We start from the raw sequence: 21,118 nt of genomic DNA, 5'->3' as shown, positions 1-21,118 counted from the left end.
AACTTAAGATGATCTGTTGCCACGCATTACTACTAGACAATGCCCAAAAAGTCATAACTTTTGTTGTATTCTAGAACGTCCATGTTGTAACTCCTTATCACCACATGACCTCACGTGACTCTCTTGGCCCTAACTGCAGCTCCCCGCAAGACAAGAACCCCGGACTCCCAGACTTGGCACCTCGGAAAGCCACGGCGATGGGGTCTGAGGGGATAGACATCCGGTCCGAGGCCCCGTTTAACGTTTAAATACCTTAGGCCCCCGCGTCTGCATATTGTAGGTTGCTATTCCTCATTCCCTAAACAATCCGACCGTATCAAGCTATTCTTTGTCCCCTTTCCACCTGTTGTCCCTGCAGAATAACGCTATGAGTGTCCGCGCTGCTTCTACTCTCCCCAGAGTGGCCCGCCTCCGCACCGCGGCTTGTCCCCGACGCTGGCCGCCCAGTTTGAGCTCGGCGGGCTCGGCCCGAGCATTCTCAACGACATTGCACCGCGACGCGACATGGGGGTTCGTGGGATTGGGCCAGATGGGTATGTATATGTGAAGCTATAGACCGACATGCATTATATCAGCTTTTTGAGCGAAATGGCCTGATCATTCACTGACGTCACACCGATAGGTTACAATATGGCCAAAAACCTCCGCGCTAAGATCCCCGCTTCTGATACATTGATCGTCCGCGACGTGAACGAGGAGGCTGCAAAGCGCTTTGTCGCGGAGGCTCAGGAGGCCGCTCGGAACAACGGTGCTGGCGCCGACGAGGGCCGGGTTGAGATCGCTGAGAATGCGCGCGAAGTTGCAGAGAAGTCTGTGAGTACTTCACTTTTCCTAATAGATTCAATGGCTGCGCCGCGGTCTTCAATGGCTTTGCCAAGGGGAATGTTCTTGAGTATGAAATCCAAACCCCAATCACTGACCGCGATTTTTAGACCGTCATGATTACTAGCCTGCCGGAGTCGCAGCATGTCATTGAGGTGTATCACTCAATACTCAAGCAAGGGGAGCTTCCTCCGCTCGAACAGGAGCGTCTCTTCATTGACACATCTACTATTGACCCTGTGACATCAAAGGACATTGCCAATGCCATTCACACTACTCAAACTGGTCGATTCGTGGATGCCCCTGTCTCCGGTGGTGTAGTTGGTGCCCGCGCAGGCACACTGTCGTTCATGTTCGGTGCTTCCTCGCAAACCGGTCAATTGCTGGAACGTGTTCGCGGAGTCCTCGCCTTGATGGGTAAGAAGGCCTGGCACCTCGGTGAACCTGGAGCTGGTGTCTCCGGCAAACTGGCCAACAACTACATGCTGGCCATCAACAACATTGCTACCGCGGAGGCAATGAACTTGGGTATCCGCTGGGGACTTGATCCCAAGAACCTGGCTGATATGATCAATTCCTCCACCGGCCGCTGCTGGCCCTCCGAGGTCAACAACCCTGTACCCGGAGTCATTGAGACAGCGCCGGCCTCTCGTGGATACGAAGGAGGATTCGGGGTCAGTCTAATGAACAAGGATCTACGTCTAGCCCTGGCCGCTGCCGAGAAGTCTGGTACTCCTCTGGCTCTGGGTAGCCAAGCTCGGGAAGTGTATAATGCTGTGGAGGAAGCCCATCGGGGCAAGGATTTCTCGATTGTCTACCAGTGGCTCAAGGGCAAGTCTGAGCCTCAATAGATCCTGTATCCTGTCTATCTTGACTGCTTAACTGCTCATCAGCCTGTCCTTTTTAAAACTGTGTGGTACTTTACTGAATTCCCCAAAGTGTCTTGCTTATTGTGCTGTGCCATAGACCGACGAGTTTAGCATTCTCGATTGAACGTTCTATATGACATTCGATATCATACGTATCAACCAAACTTCTTTATCCTCAATTCCACGTCTTCGGATTCTCTTTTGATCTGATCTTGCCGATTCATCCAATTTGATCAGGCAATATCACTGTCCGCCTCATGAAGCCCTATGTATCCAATCTCTCCGCCTAAAGTTCTGTCACGAGGCCATTGGGTCCCTCAATGGCCTTTTCCTTTTCTTCTTCTTTCCCTTCTCCTCTTCCTCTTTCTTCCTTCTTCATCCCTCTTCTTCTCTTTGCAATTTTCCTCTTCGCAACTCTCCTCTTCACTCGCTCGCTCTTCGAATCTGCATTTTCACGAGCCCGGCCTATCAAGTGTCCGTGGTGAGTGGATTGTGCAGGTGTGCACTTTCCTCGTTCGTCTCAGCTCTTTCCTCCCATACTCATCTTACCTCCCATCTCTTTCCTCATCCCATCTCACTCTTATCTCCGTGTGCTCCTTCCCGTCTTGTCTCCCTCTACCCCGCTCTCTTCCCTCCTTCCTGTCCGTACCTTCCTCATTTGTCGTTCTCCCACATTGGACTTACTCCCGTCCATTCTTACTCTCGTTCCCCATACTCATCATCTACATCTTCGTCCCATCACACCTTGCCCTAACTCTGTCTAGACAGAGTTTCCTCTATCCTCTCTCAATTACTTCCATCGCCTCACATTCCATCTCCTCTCGCTCCATCAGACTCTTCTCCCTCGACTCAATTGCTGTCAGAGAGACTCATCATCTTGCTCTTTCAGCTCATGTAAGTACTTCTGTCTCTATACTCTGCAATTGCACCCTGCAATTGCACTCTACAACATTATCCCTGCTTGGTGAGCTTGACTGACATAGAGCTAGTCATTGAGTCCACGACTTCCTCAATTTTCAGTGTATCTTTCGCTTGAAGCACTGAGAGGTGAGCAATTGCACTGTTCAATTGTCCATCTGTTCAATTGAAGCAATTGCATTCAAACCGACAAGCGTTCTCTGATCTTTGAGTCATTTGAAATGTGTCAACTCCCATCTGAACTTTGTCCTCACGGCTCAGACGGGCAACTCCGCTTGCTTGCGAGTTTTTCTGCAGCCATGCTAACTCAATTCGCAAACCTCAGTTCTAACCCAACTTCGGGACCAATTGGGATAATGCGGGCTCAAACCAACCAAGCAACCGCTGCCTCTGGTGCGGGCCAGGGGAACAATGGCATGACCAATTCGTTCCACCATGAGCCTCGTACTCCTTACGCATCCGGCTATTCGCCAGTTCATGAGAACACTGCGACAATGAGTCAAGTCCCCGGCGTCAACTTCCAGAATCACCATTCAAACTATGCCGGTAGAGGTCGAACATCCGCCCCGGTGAACATGAACGCCAATATGGACTGGTCGGTTGCCAATGGCACTCCCTACAGCAACAATAACCCATTCATTGTCGTGCCAAATCCCGCCTTCAACAATGGCCTGGCCCAGGTTCCATCTTTCCCCCCGGTTCTGTTTCAACCCCGACACACCAAAATACCAATGGCCCACGGAGTGTCTTCGAACATATGAACACCATGATGCCGGCAAACCCGTGGACCTACATGATGAGCGGTGCATTTGCGAACAGAAATTTCCAGCAACCTCCGTGGATCGTACCCGCTTGGCAGAAGGCCACCAGAGCCCGGGGCGAGAACAATACGCCCATGCAGTTCCAGGGTCCAGTCACTCCAAACATGGACAGTCCTACTTTCCCTGGTGTGAACATGTACCCACAGGTCGGACCCTACTCACTGCAAATGATGAGATCTGCAACTGGATATGTTCCCCAGGATATGGAGGCTCTCACGCAGCAGGAGCCTGCAATTCCCCGTGCAGTGCCCGCCATGTGGACCAACCCATCCGAGCTCACTCTCGCCAAATGCCTTGAGAACCGTGAGGGCATCACCAACGTCTACATCCGAGGCTTCCTTCCTGAGACGAATGATGAGATGCTTTATGCATATGCCGCTCGATTTGGCAAAATTGAACGGTGCAAGGCCATCGTTGACCTTGAGACGGGTCTTTGCAAGGGGTATGAGTACTTCAATCCACTCCTTCATTGTTGATGCTGATCGTGATTTAAACAGATTTGGATTCGTCCAGTTCGAATTATTCGAGTCCTGTGAGAACTGCATTCGTGGGTTCTTCTATCTTGGCTATCAAGCCAGTTTTGCCCAGAAATCTCGCAACTCTCGTCTCAAGGATTTGGAGGATAAGTCGTCAACCAATATCTATTGCACCAACATTCCAATCGACTGGACAGAAGCGGTAAGTCGAGGAGACATCTTGCTGTGATCACCAAGACTGATTGATTCTTGCAATTAAAGGATCTTCGACGTCACTTTGAGCCCTATCAGGTTGTGTCGGAGAAGATCAGCCGAGACGAGGAAACTGGCGTGAGCAAGGAAGTAGGCTTCGCTCGGTAAGAGGATGAACATCTACCCAGTTCTGATCATCGTCCTTGAACTAAACATCGGGATATATAGCTTCGAAACCCGTGAAATTGCTGAGACAGTGCTGGCCGAGTTCCACAACATCACCGTGGAGCATGACCATGTGAAGTTGCTGTTGCGCTTTGCGGACACCAAGGCCCAGAAGTTGTTGAAGCAGCAGAGCAACGAGCGTCGCGCATATCGGGCCGGAGAGTACAATTACTCGGTCGAAGTTGTACAGGGATCGACCCCATCGCCCCCCATGCCGCGGCGCCTTCGACTGACTTCTGTCCACGTCACACCCAACTCTCAGCAGAGCGTCAATATCTCGCCAGGCGAATTGGGCTCGACCAATTCCGACTGGACACCTGCAACTTCAATCTCGCCTACGTAAGTCCCCTTGTGTGTGAGAGAGAGATCGATGGTTGCATTGATGGTTTGTGTACTGACAGAGGTATTCTAGCTACGCCTTGATGAAGAAGCCTGGAAAGGGAGTGCCACGTACTTCTCCACCTCGAAGCCTGAAAGCGTTGGAGAATACCCCAATGTACCGACGCGGGTTCATCCATCGCCGTTCGATGACTGAAATCTCCAGTTCGTCCAAGACGGCTCGTCCCGACTCTGACAACCTCGAGACTCAATCTTGCATGTCATTTGAGGTTCACTCTCGCAGTTCAAACCCCAAGAAGGGCAACTCCAGAGCTGGCTCGATGTCCCCCATTCCATCTCGAGTGAAGCTCACTGTTCTGACCCCTGAGTCTTGAGAACATCGGATTCAAAGCCGATGTGCAAAGCCTCCAGTGAGACTGGGCGGAACCTGTTCGATTCCTTGTTTCATCTTCGACCCGTGACGTGCGTTTGATTGTCCGCATAATGTACCTTAATGTATGATTGTGATCCAGTTTTCTCTTTATCCTTTCGAACTTTGTGTGTTTATCGGCAACGGTGCAGCTTTTCTTTTCATGTGTTCGGTCCACATCTGTCACGAGTCTCTGAAATGGTGGTAACGTCTGTATTTTATTTCTTTTTTTTCTTCTTCGTGGGGCCTCATGTCTTTCGCAGTATCTGTTCCGACTCTATGTTTATGCAGCTTTGCCCCCAAGTGTTGTTGTCTCATGAATTGTTCAGGCCAATATTGTTATGTCCAGGCCAATATGGTTATGTTCAGGCCCATGTTGTTATTATCAGTACTACCACGATACTTTCGCAGGAATAACAAATGCATTTTTAACCCTGCAACCAAGGAGCTACCCATAGCCCGTAAATCCCAATATAGCCGCTTCAGATTCTTAGTGAGTGATCAAAAGAGCCCAGACAGGTTATGCCTATATTTCTCATGTTACGAAACAGAATCTTCACATCTTCCGGAAGCTATAGGGTGAGATTTATGAGCAAGATGCTGAAATTTCATATGGGCAACCAATTCATAATTGTCGGATGGACAATGGTGGCTATTCTATGATTAAAATCCGACATCAACGCCAATGGCAATTCCAAAAGAGTGAGAATGATGATGATGATGATGATGATGATGATGATGATGATGATGATGATGATGATGATGATCTGACGACGCCGAGCGATGTTTGTGCTCGCCTCCATTCCAATAAACCCCAGACCAGACAATCAATTGCGTCCAAGTCGTTCCTCCAAATCTTGGGTAAGCTCATAAGCCGGTAAATACCCATCTCCCTCCACACCAGCCGCACTCCCATCCCCATTCTGACTATCCCTCCGCAACCGCGGATTCGGATGCGTATCCGAGGTACCCCCCAAACTGGTATACCCCATATCATAAAGCGAGCAATAAGCGAGATCCAAATGACGAATAAAAGCCCAAATCTCCGCATAATGCCAGTCAATAACCGGGTGGACGCGCATGAAATCAGGCCAGCCTTGATCAGTCCGGTCGAAGTGTGTCAGTTTCGCGCCGTGCGGATCGGTGCGTCGTGTACCGACGAAGATTGCGCGGATTCGAGGGTGCCGGGATAGATAGTCTTCGAAACTGGAGCGGAGGGTTGTGGCGGGTGGGGCGGTGGTGTATTTTGTGATTTGGAGGTGGTAGGCTTGTGCGGAGGTTATGACGAAGTCTTCGACGGCGAGGAAGGGGTCTGGGGGGAGGGCGTAGATGGCGGGGATCGAGGTGATTGTGGAGGGGTTGGCTTCATTTGTCGCGGTGGTGGTCGTCGTGGTAGAGGTAATATCGTCGGATTGTTTGCCAGATTGCGACGCGCTCAGGTGGGGGTGTAACCCCGCCAGGAAGAGGATGAGCATGACCAGACAGTCCTTGCCGCCATTGTAAGAGACCGAGAGTTCAGAGAACTTGTATTGAGTAAGGGACTTAGCGACGACATCGAGCGAGATGCGGGTTTGTCGCTGGACCGAGGCGAGGAGGGAGTCTGGCGGGTGTGACTCCTCCAGGAAGGCTTGTACGCGGGCATGAATGCGCGCAATCACCGTCGGCAATGGAGGGATTTCTTCTTCACCAGACTGTGCAAGAATAGACGATGCATTGCCATTGCTATGCGCGTGCGCCGATCCGTTCTGTTTCTGGGATGTTATCTCGGTGCTGGTGGTAGCCTGGTCGGCTCCGCGGGGTTCCTGCAGGACCGCCGTGGTGACGGGTCGGAACGGTCGTAGATGGTCCTGTGCGCATGTCGAGGAGTATGTAGAGACTAGAGGCTCGACCGGCCTCTGCCCAGGTACGGTGAACTGAGCCATTGTGCAGGTGAGGTGTGGCTTGCAGAAGAAATGATGGAGGTCGAGGCGGGGGAGAAGTGGGTTGGTTCTCGGCACCTCGGGGAGACGGGAAGAATCCAGAATGGAGAATGATCTAATCCCATGTGGGGGGAATTTCGAGAACCCGTTAGAAGAAGTTTAACAAATAACTAACCACATAGCTAAGTACCAAGTACAGAGAAGAAGAAGGAATACGTCATAATTGGATCTGGAATTGAAATGAGACATTATGAATTGAAAACTGTCAACTCCATCAATTTTTCCACTTATCTTTTAACTAGTATCATCCCTCTCGGTCATACCGATATATAGTGGCAAGGATTTCGACCCGGGAAAAGTACCGCAGACTATATACGCTGAGATGTTCAATGTACTTCCACTGGATTGACGTTCTCGATGGCATGGATATAGACAATTTTCAGTCTAGGGTACCCTTCAACTTGCGACTGACTCACTGGAGTAAAATACATAGCTACTGTTTGAAGTCCAGCTATCATATATCAAAGCATAGTGGAATCTGTTTGCTATGATATTCGGCTAACATGCATACTCTCTATTTGACAAGGAACTGTGTTCAAAGGTCTAAGAATATACAACTGGAGCACTTCCCTACTCTTCATGAGGACTTTGACCTTCCTGCTCCTCATTCCATCAGTTATAGATAATGCCAATGAAGACCACCCCCAAGCTAAGCAGAATGCCGATTGCCCCACCCACTCCAATTGCTGTAAGCAGCAAATCAATCGGAGTGAAAGAACATTCGCTGGGCGCTGTTCATGCAGAGTCAGTTGGTGTCGACCCCAAAAGGTTACGAACTGTAACTACCACGCACCTTCTTGATGCTCGGCAAGTTTATCCAGGACGTTGGCAATATCCTGTCCAGCTTGGGCTACATCCATGGCAGCTTGGGCAATATCCTCGTTCAGAAGTTCCACATTGTACTCGTGGTTGGACAGAGCAGAGTGATAGGCGCTGCGGTGGACTGATTGATGAGCATCTATAAGTTCATTAGTCAGTGATCAGCCTGACACATTCCACAGCCTTGTTGAGCGGTTACCGGGAGGAAGGAAAGGAGGAGAGCAGAGTCTGCTATTTTGGCGAGCATCATCGTGGTCTTCAAGTTGATTTTCTCGGAACGTGGGATGGATCTTGGAGAAGAGAAAAGCAGAGAGATCCGGTGCACTTTGGGTGTTGTCTCTAGGTCGCTCCTTCCTGTTCCATACAGACGAACATAAGGATAAGAATTGACGAATCTGAGTTCAAAGGAATCAATTCATCCAGATAATAATTCCACAGAACGCAAGATCCAATTCCAAACGCTAAAACGCTCGACTCCTCCAATTAGCCCAGAACCTTCATCTTTTTCTTTTTCTTCTTCTCATCGCCAGTCTTATGCCCCTTCTGCCAATCCCGCCAGGTCCCAATGCGCTCCTCTCGTGTATCCTCCCACGCCTTGTCCTGATCGCGCTTGCGCTTGCGCGCCTCTAGTTCTTCCTCTTCCTTGCGCTTCTCACGACCTTCTTCTTGCATACGCGCCTTGGCCTGGCGACGTCGCCGGGCTTCTTCCTCAAGAAGCACGTGGACAGCCTTTTTCCTCCATTCCACCTTGAATTCTTCCGTCTGTAGCTCAGGGGAGTCCAGCGTGTATTTGTGTTCGCGGATCAACAACCGCCGAGCATCGGCAATGCACTCATCCAGATAGGTGCGCTGCTTTTCATCAAGGAGGGCTGTTTGCGCTTTCTTGAGCCGGTCAAAGGCGTCGGGCGCAGCGGGATTCTTGGTCTTATCGGGGTGAATGAGAAGGGATTTCTTGCGGTACTGGACTTTTATGTCTTTCTCGGTCACACCGGGCTGAAGATCGAGGACAGCATATCTGGACATCAAGTAAGTTAGTAATTGGGTGAAGACATCGTAGGCTTGAGATAGCTCCACTCACGCATCGAGAGAGAAGGCTGAGCGGATGCGGTCGATCTCCGCATCCTGAGATTGCGCGTTAGTCAAGTCCTGTTTAGTATCATCATTACTAGCAATAAGGACAAACCTTTGTAAATTCCGAGGCCTCTCGCTCAAGCGAGTCGAAAACGTCTTGATCCACCTCGTCGTCCGCCATGAAGGGAAACTGTGTTGAAAGCTCGAGGCGCAACGCGATCGGCTGGTCGCAATGAGGAAAGATAAGCCCGCTTATCGGCCGCTGAGTCAGCAAGAAAAAAAAGTCGCGGGAACCAATTTGGAGATTCGCGATAAGAAACTCTCGGACAAAACCTCTACAACACATCCAGAATATTCAATATGGCTCCTCCACGGACGTCTCGTGGGAAAGGTCCCAAGCAAAAGCATGACTCTGGCAGAACTTTGAAGCGCAAGCGTGGCGAGGACGAGATTACCACCCTCGCCCAAAAAGTCGAGGAGCTCGACCTCAAGACTGCCCTCAAAAACTTCTCCGACTTGCCTCTCTCCGATCCCACTGCGCGGGGCCTGACTGCTTCACATTTCAAGACCCTGACCGACATTCAGTCCCGTGCGATCAGCCATGCCCTCAAGGGACGCGACATCCTCGGTGCCGCCAAAACCGGTAGCGGCAAAACCCTGGCGTTTTTGGTCCCAGTGCTAGAGAATCTCTACCGCAGGCAATGGACCGAATACGATGGCCTGGGTGCACTTATCCTCGCTCCCACCCGTGAACTCGCTATTCAGATCTTCGAAGTGCTCCGTAAGGTGGGTCGATACCACGCCTTCTCCGCTGGACTGGTTATTGGTGGAAAAAGCTTGCGCGAGGAACAAGAACGATTGGGAAGGATGAATATTTTGGTCTGTACACCAGGACGTATGCTCCAGCATCTGGATCAGACCGCCATGTTGGAGACCAACAACTTGCAGCTCTTGGTGATGGACGAGGCGGATCGAATTTTGGACATGGGTTTCCAGAAGACCGTGGATGCTATTGTCGACCATCTTCCCAAGGAGCGCCAAACCATGCTCTTCAGTGCGACACAGACGAAGAAGGTTGGAGATTTGGCTCGTCTGAGTCTACAAGACCCCGAGTACGTTGCCGTTCACGAAACCGCCGCCGCCGCGACCCCTTCCACCCTCCAGCAACACTACACCATCACCCCGCTGGCAACGAAATTGGATGTCCTGTGGAGCTTTATTCGCAGCAACTTGAAGTCTAAGACGGTGGTGTTCCTGTCATCTGGAAAGCAGGTTCGATTTGTGTACGAGTCGTTCCGACACCTCCAGCCCGGTATCCCGTTGATGCACCTTCACGGCAAGCAAAAACAGGGTGGCCGACTTGACATTACTACGAAATTCTCTCAGTCCCAACATGCAGTTCTCTTTGCGACAGATGTGGCGGCCCGTGGTCTCGATTTCCCTGCAGTCGACTGGGTCATTCAAGTGGATTGCCCCGAAGATAGCGACACCTACATCCACCGAGTCGGACGGACAGCGCGTTACGAACGAGTTGGTCGTGCTGTGCTTTTCTTGGATCCTAGTGAGGAGAAGGGCATGCTCAAGCGGCTCGAGCAAAAGAAGGTGCCAATCGAGAAAATCAACATCAAAGCCGCCAAGCAGCAGAGCATCAAGAACCAGCTGCAAAATATGTGTTTCAAGGACCCCGAGCTGAAGTATCTGGGTCAGAAGGCCTTTATCTCTTATGTTAAGTCTATCTACGTGCAAAAGGATAAGGAAATCTTCAACTTGAAGGAATTGAAGTTGGAGGATTACGCCGCTAGTCTGGGTCTCCCTGGTGCTCCTCGAATCAAGTTCATCAAGGGAGACGACACCAAGGAAAGGAAGAATGCTTCTTGGAAGATGGCTCACCTGACTGACTCTGAAGCCGAGTCGGGCGAGGAGGGTGCGGCCAAGAAGGACAAGAAGGATGAGAAGGAAGTCCGGACCCGCTACGATCGTATGTTTGAGCGACGAAACCAGGATGTGTTGGCTGGTCATTACTCCAAACTTATTAATGACGATGGCACCATGATTGATTCCGGCGCTAAAACGGCCGCTGGTGAAGATGCTGACGAGGACGCCGATTTCCTGTCCGTCAAGCGCGTCTTTGCTATCGGCGATGAAAACCTCGGCAAGGCTGATTCATCCGATTCTGAGGCATCTAGCGACGGCGAGAAGGACACCAAGGTGGTGCAGCTGGATGGCAAGAACGAGCTCATTATTGACTCAAAGCGCCGCGAGAAGCTGCTCAAGTCGAAGAAGAAGCTCCTCAAGTTCAAGGGCAAGGGCACCCGACTTGTCTACGACGACGAGGGCAACGCCCACGAGGTATACGAGATGGAGGACGAGGAGGGATTCAAGGCCCGTGGCGATGCCGATACCCAGCGCGAGCGTTTCCTGGCCGAGGAGACCGAGCGCACTCGTCGTGCCGATCTCGAGGACAAGGAGGTGGCACGCGAGAAGCGTCGCGAGAAGAAGGAGAAGCGCAAGGCCCGCGAGCGTGCCCTTGCCGCTGGAGAAGCAGAGGACGACGAAGAGGGAGGTGTTCCTCATGGATTGCCTTTCGTGCCTTTCGAGATCCCCGGGTCAGACTCTGGGTCCGAGGCGGAGGAGAAGGAAGAGGCATCTCGACCCAGCAAGAAGCAGCGTGTTACCTTTGCCGAGCCCAACTCCGACAGCGAGGAGGACCCTCGCCAGAAGCGCACAAAGGGCAAGAAGACTGCTGCCCAGCCCCAGATCGAAACTCTTGCCGACCTGGAGGAACTGGCCAGTGGATTGTTGGGTTAATATTGCATGGACCTTACCGATTGGCGTATTCCTGGGCGTCCTTTTATTTCTTTTTTTTTTTTTGACATGTTCTCATGTGCTAGCGAAGCCTCTAAAAAGCATTTGTCATGTTTTATTCAGCATGAAGTATATAGTGAAGCCGACGATTTCTATGATCATTTCTGGTATACTTGAGCCTGTGGGTTGTATAGATCAAAAAAAGTTTGGAGGTGAAATTAAGCATGCAGTAGATAAAGAACACCCAATTAGACAGACTTGTTTCAGCCCTGCAACACCCTAACTCTCACACTTAACATGCCTGCAGCTGCTAGCACTAGATCTCAGTCTATCACCAAGCTTTTCTCCGGAAAACTATTCCAGGAATGCCATCTAAAAAATTCCAAAAATTTGCCGCTGCCGAGCAAGTGGAGCCGTTCGAGTTTTTTTCATGTCATCGCCTCGCCATTCGGACGACTCATAGCGAATCTCAGCGGGCCCTGTCCGACCACTCATCGCAGCGTTCAAGCACGCCATCGCAGAAACACGCTTGAGAGACTTCAATTTTCATGCAAAAGGAATGTGAAATGGCTTTCCTCCTTCTATCATATCTGTCATTTCTTTGGCGCTACGCCTGTCACTACGATTGACAATCTGGGGTAGCCACGTGCAGGTCACGAGATTTTAGATTTTAGGGCTTGGTGAGTTTAGTTGAGAGTTTTACTCTACTGCGACTGTGTTTACACTTCATTGCGGAGAGGAAGGGACGAAGGACTGATATCGAGCCAGATCATCTTCACTGCCTGCTTTTTTCTTGCACTTTTTGGGGATATTCGACCTCTTTCAGTCGGCCTATCTATAAATCATGGCCACTGTATCAGACCCCGAGAAGAACCCTTCCGAGTCAAAGACTCAAGGTGATATCTTTGATGGCTCTGCAACCCCCTTCGTCAATGCCGACAAGCTGGCCCGTCGCCTGTCTGCCCGCCAGGTGCAGATGATTGCCATTGGCGGCACGATCGGTACTGGCTTGTTCCTGGGTACTGGCAGCTCTCTCGCAAAGGGCGGACCGGCCTCAACTCTCATTGCCTACGCTATCTGCGGTGGAATCGTCTTCATCACCATGCTCTGCCTCGGCGAGATGGCCGCGTTTATCCCCGTTGCTGGGTCGTTTTGCACATATGCGGGGTGAGTGACGCGATTCTTGACTTGTGGATCCGACGTTACATTCGACCTGGATGACTAACCTTATTTTGGACAGGCGGTTTGTTGATGATGCACTGGGTTTTGCGCTTACTTGGAATTATTGGTTTAATGATGCTGTGTCTACGGCTTCGGATATTATTGCGCTTCAGCTTCTTTTGGAGTTTTGGACGGAAAATTTCCCTGGTTGGGCGATTAGTCTGATCTTTTTGGTTGTGGTCATTGCGCTTAATGTTCTTTCGGTCCGAGTTTATGGCGAGGTACGAGCGGCTTTCTTTTCACGGGTTGCACATTATTTACTAACTTGCTATTTCAGGTTGAATACTGGCTGAGTTTACTCAAAGTCATCACTATTGTGGTATGTCAAACATGACACTTTTATCTCATCGAGCCGCGCTAATTCTCCCTATAGATCTTCATTATCCTCGGTATTGCTGTCAACTGCGGCGGCAACGTTAACCATGAATATATCGGCGGCAAGTATTGGCATACCGGAGATGCCCCCTTCGTTGGTGGTATCGGTGGATTCGCCTCTGTCTTTGTTACAGCCTCATTTGCTTAGTACGTCATTATTCTGGTTGCTCCTCCCTCTAGATAATCCTAACTAACCCCTTCCAGTGGCGGCACTGAGTCCATCGCCATCACCGCCGGAGAGACGAAGGACCCGGCCAAGACCATGCCCAAGGTCGTCCGTAACGTCTTCTGGCGTATCTTGCTTTTCTACCTTCTTTCTATCTTGATCGTCGGTCTGAATGTGCCATACAACTACCCAGGCCTCTCCGATCGTAACACCAAGACCAGCCCGTTCACCATTGTCTTTCAGCAGGCCGGCAGTACCGTTGCTGGTAGCTTCATCAACGCGGTAATCATGACTTCCGTCATCTCCGCCGCGAACCATGCTCTCTTCGCTGGATCCCGTTTGCTTTACACACTTGCCGTTGATGGCTATGCTCCTCGATTCTTCGGTCAATTGAACCGCTTCCAAGTGCCCTGGATCGCCGTGCTGGCTACTTCCGTCATCAGTGGACTCTGCTTCGGTGCTAGCTATATTGGAGCTGGCCAGCTGTGGACTTGGTTGCAAAATATTGTCGGTGTCTCTAACCAGCTATCCTGGATCTGTATCTGTCTTGCTTCTCTCCGCTTCCGCAGTGCGATTAAGGCACAAGGTATCGAGCACCTCCTTCCATTCAAGAACTGGACCTATCCGTACGGACCTATCTTTGCCGTCGGTCTGAACGTCGTTCTAGTCCTCGTTCAGGGATGGAAGTGCTTCAGCCCGCACTTCAAGGGTGTCGACTTTGTCTCGTATTATATCGAGATTGCCGTTATGGTTGTCATGTTCCTGGGCTGGAAGCTGCTTAAGCGCACTCGGTTTGTGCGTACGTCTGAGATGGATCTTCGTACAGATCGATATGATGGCGGTGCGGATGATGGCCATTATCGCGAGGAAATTGCAGTGGAGGAGAAGCGAAAGGGATTCGTTGGCAAGCTCCAGCGGGCCGGTCAGTGGTTGTTCTTTTAGTTTGTTTTAAGATACCAGTAATGTCTATATTTGCATCTGGACATGAAGAATAATTCACTTCATGTTGAATTGAATCTACAGTTGATGATAATCTTACGAAATTAAGTCATTCTCGAAAATAATTAACAAATAGATTAAGCGCTTGTAGTCTAGGAGAGTCTTATGAATCCTCGAAAATTTTTGCAAAAAAATTGCACTCTGATGTACAAACAGGTGTGCCACCAATCCCACATAACATATCCAGCATGCTGCTGTTCCAGACATCCCAACGTAATGCATGCCAGATGGATCTAGTAAAAGGAACGATAGAAATGAAAATGAAAATGAGAAAAAAGCGATACTAGATCGCACCCTTCCCACTCCGCGAAACGCCATGCCATGTCTTGAGAAAAACACCATAACTGTAGGGGTAATCGCGAGAAAAGAAATGGGTAGAACGACGAGAAAACCGACAGACAAAGGAAATAAAGGAAATAAACCCGGTGGACAGATCCTGCTGCAAAGACGCCGATCGGATCCAGTCCAGAGGCACCGGGATTGAAATCAAAAACCATGAATCACAGCAGCCAAAACGCGTTAACAAAAAAACAGTTGAAGAGGAATCAACTCTGCAACCGTGGAACATGTGGGGACATCAAAGCCTTTCACGTCCTGGAAACCAACATCAAACACATGAGACTCAACAAAGATAGCGCAACCAGATTTCAGTACAAATTATTTCTGCTGCTTGTAGCAGAGTCGAACAATGCGCCGTGATGGGAAATAATCCAAAAAAAAGAAATGGGTATATCAATCACTTCCCGTAGACCCTGCTACAGGATGGTAGATTATACAATATAAGACAGCATAGTGCAGTTGTTAGCAACATATGCAGGCAGTTGATGCCGAGAAATCCGGGTTCTCGCGGGTGGCAGGTCAGTGTTAACCGTTGACCATATCGTCCAGGGCCATTTTGCGACGCTTGATCGGCCGGGGTTCTTCCTGTTCGCCTTCGGTTGTCGGATTAGTGGTTCGCGTAGTCGCGGGTAAACCGTGGCTGAGTGACACTGGCGAGGGCAATTCTACCGGACCTAGATGCCGTGGCACTGGATCGAGGGAACCGGTCAAGGACGACGAGCGCTGGTGAGATGACGAGTGCGAGAATGCCGAGCTTATTGGTCGTTGTAGTTGTGCTGGAGACCTTGGCTCCCTCGAGATATCCTCGCGTCCTGACGAGCTCCAGCTTGTCGGGTATGGATCACTCAAGCGGTGCGCATGATGCGGCTGGTGAGCAAGTCGGGGGCTGCCCGTCGCTTGATGTATAGGTGGCAGTCGGACTGGTGACTCAAGATACGGTTCGCGAGGGCCATGCGGCATTCGAGGATCACTTAACGGCTGGTGCAGAGTGCCAGGAGGAGCCTCGCTGTAGGGCAAATAGTGTACACCTGGCGAATGAAGTTGTGGAGGAGAAGTCGGAGGTGGCAAAGCTGGACCTGCATATGGTGGGTATCTTCTCTCCATTCCGGGAGGCATTGTTCCAGGCTTGAGAACCGGATTGAATCCACCCGTAATTGGCACGAATGCTGGAGGTGGAGGTGGTGGAGCCGTATAGGCTGGTGGTCCAGATGAAGAAAACGGTCTTCTTCCTACGGCACCTGGCATCGAAGGAGATTGTTCCATAGGCCGCGTAAGAGGAAACACAGACGCAGACCATCTATGTGGTTGACCACGTTGCACACGCATTGCTGCGGAATTTGCTGGTCCTGGCTCACCTATTCCCTGGAGGTCCGTCATCGGTCTCAGTTCGCGAGATGAAGTTGCTCGATGCATCACTGTTCTTTGCGAGGTCGACGGCTGTACTTCGGCATGCACTGCAGTATCCATATGAGTGTTGGAGTACGAACGGAGAGAAGAATCCTCGGCTTTCAATGGTGGTCGACCCCGTTTCTTGTGCGTAACATCCACGCATGATGACTTTTACCACCATTTATAATCAGTCTGCGATCTTTCATCTTGTATAAAAATGTAGTAACATGTACTTACGGCCTTGCCAGCGAGGACACATCTTCGACATGGACGAGCAGGATCACATCCAAGGTGCTTCTTCTTGCAGTTCACACAAGCTGAAGCGACATGGGCTTTGGTACGCCGAGTTGACTTCTGTGCAAGTGATCTACTTGCTGGTCCGGTTATCGATGATTGAAGCGCTGAAAGAGCATACTGTGGACCTCCTTGTAATACTTGTGGCGAGCCAACCCCGAATGCTGGCGGTGGCTGTCCACTAAGTTCCCCATATCGCGGCGGCGCGATATGCGCTGGGAGAGGCTCATTGGCGGACAATAAGGGCTGTGATAGTGCTGGTCCATGAATATGAGTACTAGAACTGCAAGTCACCTCAACGCCAGTAGTTATTACTGGCGAGGATACTGATGAGTATTCTAGAGCAGGCTTAGCATGTCCGGCTGTCACTGGGGGCTCTTCGGCCGGCGGCGAGCCAGACATAGATTGACGGGGAGGAGCAGCCCGGGGGCTATACCCTCGAGCATTGGAAGACCAAGATCGATTCAACGGAAGCCGCTCTGGGCCCGAGTTGAACCGGGGCTGTCCGAACTGGGCGGTAGCAAGGCTCGGGGGATGAAGCACGAGTGGTTGCATCGAGCGTCAGGCAGCACTGTAGAAAAGGCCCACAGAGGCAACAAGAAAAGAAATTTCTCTTTTCTTGGGAGAAGATGACCCAACGGGGGTTTTTGTCTCCAACTATAGGGGACAACTGGCTCTGCGTCGGACCGTTGACAGCAGCATACCTGGCGAAGGGATTCCCGGGTATAATCCTGGATACAAACCGGGCAGGGGCCGGACGGGGATAGGACGGGATGAGACGGGGTATTAGGCAGGGTAGAATAGGCGAATGAAGGGAAGTATGTGTAGGATGTAGGAGTTCGGAATAGGAGGAATACCCTAGGAATTAGAAAGGCAAAAGATATGAAAGGGTAATAATGACCAAGAGGGGCAACGGAGAGGAAGGGAGGCAGGGAAGGATGCAAGAGGTCATCAGCATAAAGGCTCGCAGCGGTGTAGGAAAGGAAAAAGGGAAAAATAGGCAGACAAAAACCAATCAGAGCAAATAAAGAATCAATATAAAATGGCGAATTTAATAGATTCTCCCAAAAAAGGCGAAAACCAGAAAATAAAAGCGTCGATATCCGGGCGTCATCAAGATCCTCTCATAGCCGGTCGAGTGGACCACCCGAGCTTATAATCCGTAGACAGAAGAGATCCGCTATTGGAGGAGTCAGAAAATAGACTGCATCGATCAGCGGGAGATTTCCAGATCATGACAGCAGGGTTACTCATAGCCGCGCATGTCTTTCCCCTCCTAGGGCGATTTATTGCAGGATGGCGGTCGATCATCGAACTAGGATCCAACTGCAGCAACGCCAGTGTCAAAGCCACTCCCCCACGCCTTACCGGTGTCTTGATTTTAAGGCCCACGTTCCGTACGGCTGGGATTGGGTAGAGAAAGACATGGGGCGTAATAGAGAATGACCCTTTGGAGGGGGCCGAAGGGCTGGGGAAAAGACAAGAGAGGGAAAGGATAGAAACGGTGAACTATACCCTAAATTTGATCGTTCGATTTGAATATCGACAGTGATGGTAGGACGCAACGTAGCTCGGACCTTGTTGTTCCGGTGGAGTGGTAGTATAGGCGGTATACGTATAGTATGTACTCCGGTTTATGTTGCAGATAAATGCTTGGTAGTGTCCGGGTGTTTCTGGAAAGTATTGGTTTGTTCAGTTTCCTGGATCCTGTTTGGCTTGTTGTGCTCTCCCCTGTATCGTATAGATTGCTAGATAGGCACGAGGTTGAAAACGTTAGGAACAGGGAGGTGAAGGGAGTAAAAAGAGAAAGATTTAGTCAAAAAAAGCTACAAAAGAGGATCCACGGGAAGAATAATAGTCTTCTTTTCTGCTGCCAAGGATGGAGCAGCACGACCTGCGGGCTCCAGACTCTAGGGCTTCAGGCTTCAGGCTTCCAGTATCGGAAATGGGGAAGAGAGAGAGAGGTCAAGTGGGCGGGTCCTGGTCCAGGGTAACTGAAAGTAGTGGTCAGTGCAGACGGCACTAGTAGCTAATAGACTTGATCTCCATCATGGTAGATCTTTCGGATGATTGGGGGGTATGTATGTACTGTAAATCTAATAATTGTTATTTTATGATTTTTTCTCAATTTTAATGGGTCCAACGGTAGCTGGACCGAAGGGGGAAGGATAATTAGTGACTCTCTAGCGTTGCGCTTGTCAAGTGGAGATGCCCCATTAACTACTGTTTTATTCCCATTCAAGCTCTCGATTTACCATTTCCGACCCCCTATTCTTCCGAACTGAAAAAGGAACCATAGTGATAATGAGGGAGTTTTGACGGAGCTTTGGTAAAAAGAGGGGGACACTTCTCCTTACGGAGTAAGGAAAGACCACTCCGTCTAGAGTCCAGAATCCATCGACCATAGACTGATCTGCTTATTCAAGTCTGCGGGTTAGGGAACTGCTCGAGCTACTGGCTGGGTTGGCTTGCATTAGACGGCGAGTCGCTGTCAGTGACCCCCCTCCCTCTCTGTGGAACTGTTAGCCTATTACTGTAAAATAGCGTATAAATCATTAACTAATAATTTGTACTAGGATATGCACTAGCTAAGCATTATGCTCAGTATCCTCTGTAAATTAGAGAATAGGCGGCTGTAATTCGTAAAGAACCAGCCTGCCGAAAGGAAGGGATTAACCTGCACTAAACACGAAATAGGAAATACCAGCTGCAGTGGCTGTCCTTATTCTATGATTTTATGATTTTCCTGCATGGATTACAGGGTTGGATGATTTTTCTGAACCTTTTTTTTCTTTTTTTTTTTTGGCGAGGAGGGGGAAAAATCATTCAATACCGAATCAGACCCACGAAGTAAGGCGAACGATTGACGGATCGACGCCGGTGCCCGTCGCCATTGCCAATAGTCGGGCTCGGCAGTGAATTGTGCATTCCGTTTGACATGCACACAAGTACATGCATTTTCCTCGTCATCAGGTAAGAGAGAGGGGGAGGCTCACACGTTATCATGGGACCAGAAGCTATACAGTAAGAAAACAAAAGGAAGATCTTTTAAACTGTATGCTTAGCCCCAAGTCCGTGGAAAGGGAGTCTACCACTCAGAAGGAACACCTGGTCTATTAAATAGGTCAATAAGAACCAGTCGTTCTGCTTCAAACTTCATCCAATTCCAATGCTAAATCGACTAGGGCAAATTTATTCATTAGAGGGAGTGTTCGTATTATCCTGGCCAGTCGGTCGGGTCCATTATTGATCGAATGGTGATTTATTGTACGCCGTAATTATTTTAGCGAGTACAGTAGTGATCTGTACAGTATTATGATTACTGCGATTAATATTATTTGTTCCCCGATCCTGATCTTATTATCCTAGTTTGATATAGTCTCTTTCCCATCTTGGTGTTTTAATTCTGATTATTCTGTTTTATTTGAGTTTCCCACCTTATTTGGGCTCCACTGTGCGCTGCTCTGATCACTACTGGGTGATTTCGTGAGGGCTGAATAGGCTAACGACTCAATGAAAGCAGCGACCAGGCCAGCTCCAGCCTCCATCACCAGCACCGACATCCACGCCGGCGGGTTACGCCTGGGCGAGTACCGAAGGTCAAATGGATCAACCGGCATTTTGTTCAGCGTCCCTGCATGCTTTTGATGTTTGTCTTAGCTTTCTTAGTCTTTAGCTTTGAACTTGAGACCTCAAAGACTCGTCACTCAATCGGGTGGGTAGGGATTATACTCCCTTCATACAGGAATACTCCGCACGATGTCATCAGATAGACTGGAAAGAATGTACAGAGGAGAGCTACTCGCGCCTAGTGATGTCAAACTAGCCGGGAAGTTGGGAAGAACGCGGTCGCGAACGCCCATCCCATGGTCATTATTCTCCGCAGTGGAGATAAGGGGGTTGCCCCACCGGGGCACTGGATGACCGAGTCGATCCTCCGTGATTATGCGCCGTTATACAAGAAGGGGTTACTGTTACAATGAAGCTTGACCAAACGGTAGATTTGAAGACTCGACGGCGGGAAAAGGGAGAAAGAAGAGGTCTCACGGCAGCCCGTAGTTCTTCCATAAACCATGGGCCGGACAGCTGCAGGCAGGGGTTGGAGAGGTTGGAAAGAGGGGGAAAATAAGGATAGAGAAGGAGTCGTACCAAGGAACAAAGAGGAGAAGGGCAAAGTAAGCTCTCTCGCTCTCGCGCTTGTTTTTGTTGTATTTGTTTTCGAGTCTTCGAGTCTTCGAGTCTGCTGGTTCGTCCTGATTCGCCCGGCAGTGTATGGAAATAGTTCGCGACGGGCAAGTAATACCGACGAGGAGGGCCAGTCCCTCGATTCAGGGCGGGTTCCTGTTGTGATACCATCCATCACACCTCGCACATCCGGACAAAAGGGCCAGCATGGAAACAGAAGAATAGAGCCAGAAGAACAAGAGGAGAGGGCGGGGGGAGGACGAAGACGGAAATAATCCCCCCTTAGGGTCTCGCAATCACCCGTTGTTCGAATGAGTTTATCCTTTATTTTCCGGAGACACCCAGTCTCCAACTGTTCAACAGCATTGAGCACCAAGATGTGGCTGCAGCCTCAGCAGCCTTGGT

The 21,118-nt window shown here is 50.1% G+C and overlaps 9 protein-coding genes across 9 annotated transcripts; 4 read left to right on the top strand and 5 right to left on the bottom strand.

Annotated features, from left to right (window-relative positions):
- Positions 1-367: 367 nt before the first annotated feature.
- N7473_004592 (3-hydroxyisobutyrate dehydrogenase) lies at positions 368-1,673 on the top strand (the record flags this gene model as incomplete). The annotated part of the gene is made up of 3 exons (XM_057150532.1): positions 368-533; positions 623-813; positions 933-1,673. The coding sequence occupies 3 exons, from the start codon at positions 368-370 to the stop codon at positions 1,671-1,673; spliced, it is 1,098 nt and encodes a 365-aa protein (XP_057010642.1).
- Positions 1,674-2,965: 1,292 nt separating this feature from the next.
- N7473_004591 (uncharacterized protein) lies at positions 2,966-5,036 on the top strand (the record flags this gene model as incomplete). The annotated part of the gene is made up of 6 exons (XM_057150531.1): positions 2,966-3,312; positions 3,354-3,872; positions 3,928-4,108; positions 4,168-4,262; positions 4,327-4,662; positions 4,736-5,036. The coding sequence occupies 6 exons, from the start codon at positions 2,966-2,968 to the stop codon at positions 5,034-5,036; spliced, it is 1,779 nt and encodes a 592-aa protein (XP_057010641.1).
- Positions 5,037-5,898: 862 nt separating this feature from the next.
- On the bottom strand, positions 5,899-6,993 carry N7473_004590 (FAD synthase; the record flags this gene model as incomplete). The annotated part of the gene is made up of 1 exon (XM_057150530.1): positions 5,899-6,993. One exon carries the CDS (start codon positions 6,991-6,993, stop codon positions 5,899-5,901), a length of 1,095 nt encoding a protein of 364 aa, XP_057010640.1.
- A 528-nt stretch (positions 6,994-7,521) lies between these two features.
- On the bottom strand, positions 7,522-8,119 carry N7473_004589 (uncharacterized protein; the record flags this gene model as incomplete). The annotated part of the gene is made up of 2 exons (XM_057150529.1): positions 7,522-8,008; positions 8,041-8,119. 2 exons carry the CDS (start codon positions 8,117-8,119, stop codon positions 7,833-7,835), a joined length of 255 nt encoding a protein of 84 aa, XP_057010639.1. The 3' UTR covers positions 7,522-7,832.
- A 233-nt stretch (positions 8,120-8,352) lies between these two features.
- Positions 8,353-9,144, bottom strand: N7473_004588 (uncharacterized protein; the record flags this gene model as incomplete). Its single annotated transcript, XM_057150528.1, has 3 exons — positions 9,053-9,144; positions 8,948-8,991; positions 8,353-8,884 (listed from the first exon to the last, which is right to left on the bottom strand). The coding sequence occupies exons 1-3, from the start codon at positions 9,119-9,121 to the stop codon at positions 8,353-8,355; spliced, it is 645 nt and encodes a 214-aa protein (XP_057010638.1). The 5' UTR covers positions 9,122-9,144.
- Positions 9,145-9,300: 156 nt separating this feature from the next.
- Positions 9,301-11,748, top strand: dbp4 (RNA-dependent ATPase HCA4; the record flags this gene model as incomplete). The annotated part of the gene is made up of 1 exon (XM_057150527.1): positions 9,301-11,748. The coding sequence occupies one exon, from the start codon at positions 9,301-9,303 to the stop codon at positions 11,746-11,748; it is 2,448 nt and encodes an 815-aa protein (XP_057010637.1).
- An 841-nt stretch (positions 11,749-12,589) lies between these two features.
- N7473_004586 (amino acid permease) lies at positions 12,590-14,449 on the top strand (the record flags this gene model as incomplete). The annotated part of the gene is made up of 5 exons (XM_057150526.1): positions 12,590-12,912; positions 12,986-13,187; positions 13,244-13,285; positions 13,340-13,488; positions 13,546-14,449. The coding sequence occupies 5 exons, from the start codon at positions 12,590-12,592 to the stop codon at positions 14,447-14,449; spliced, it is 1,620 nt and encodes a 539-aa protein (XP_057010636.1).
- A 921-nt stretch (positions 14,450-15,370) lies between these two features.
- Positions 15,371-17,083, bottom strand: sclB (uncharacterized protein; the record flags this gene model as incomplete). The annotated part of the gene is made up of 2 exons (XM_057150525.1): positions 15,371-16,402; positions 16,472-17,083. The coding sequence occupies 2 exons, from the start codon at positions 17,081-17,083 to the stop codon at positions 15,371-15,373; spliced, it is 1,644 nt and encodes a 547-aa protein (XP_057010635.1).
- Positions 17,084-19,938: 2,855 nt separating this feature from the next.
- Positions 19,939-20,148, bottom strand: N7473_004584 (uncharacterized protein; the record flags this gene model as incomplete). Its single annotated transcript, XM_057150524.1, has 1 exon — positions 19,939-20,148. One exon carries the CDS (start codon positions 20,146-20,148, stop codon positions 19,939-19,941), a length of 210 nt encoding a protein of 69 aa, XP_057010634.1.
- Positions 20,149-21,118: the final 970 nt, after the last annotated feature.

Source organism: Penicillium subrubescens (assembly GCF_028828155.1).
Source record: "Penicillium subrubescens strain IBT 31985 chromosome Unknown utg000003l_segment0_segment0, whole genome shotgun sequence".
Lineage (NCBI taxonomy): Eukaryota > Fungi > Ascomycota > Eurotiomycetes > Eurotiales > Aspergillaceae > Penicillium > Penicillium subrubescens.
Note: the sequence above shows the minus strand (reverse complement) of the source record. Positions and strands in the feature narration are given on the sequence as shown.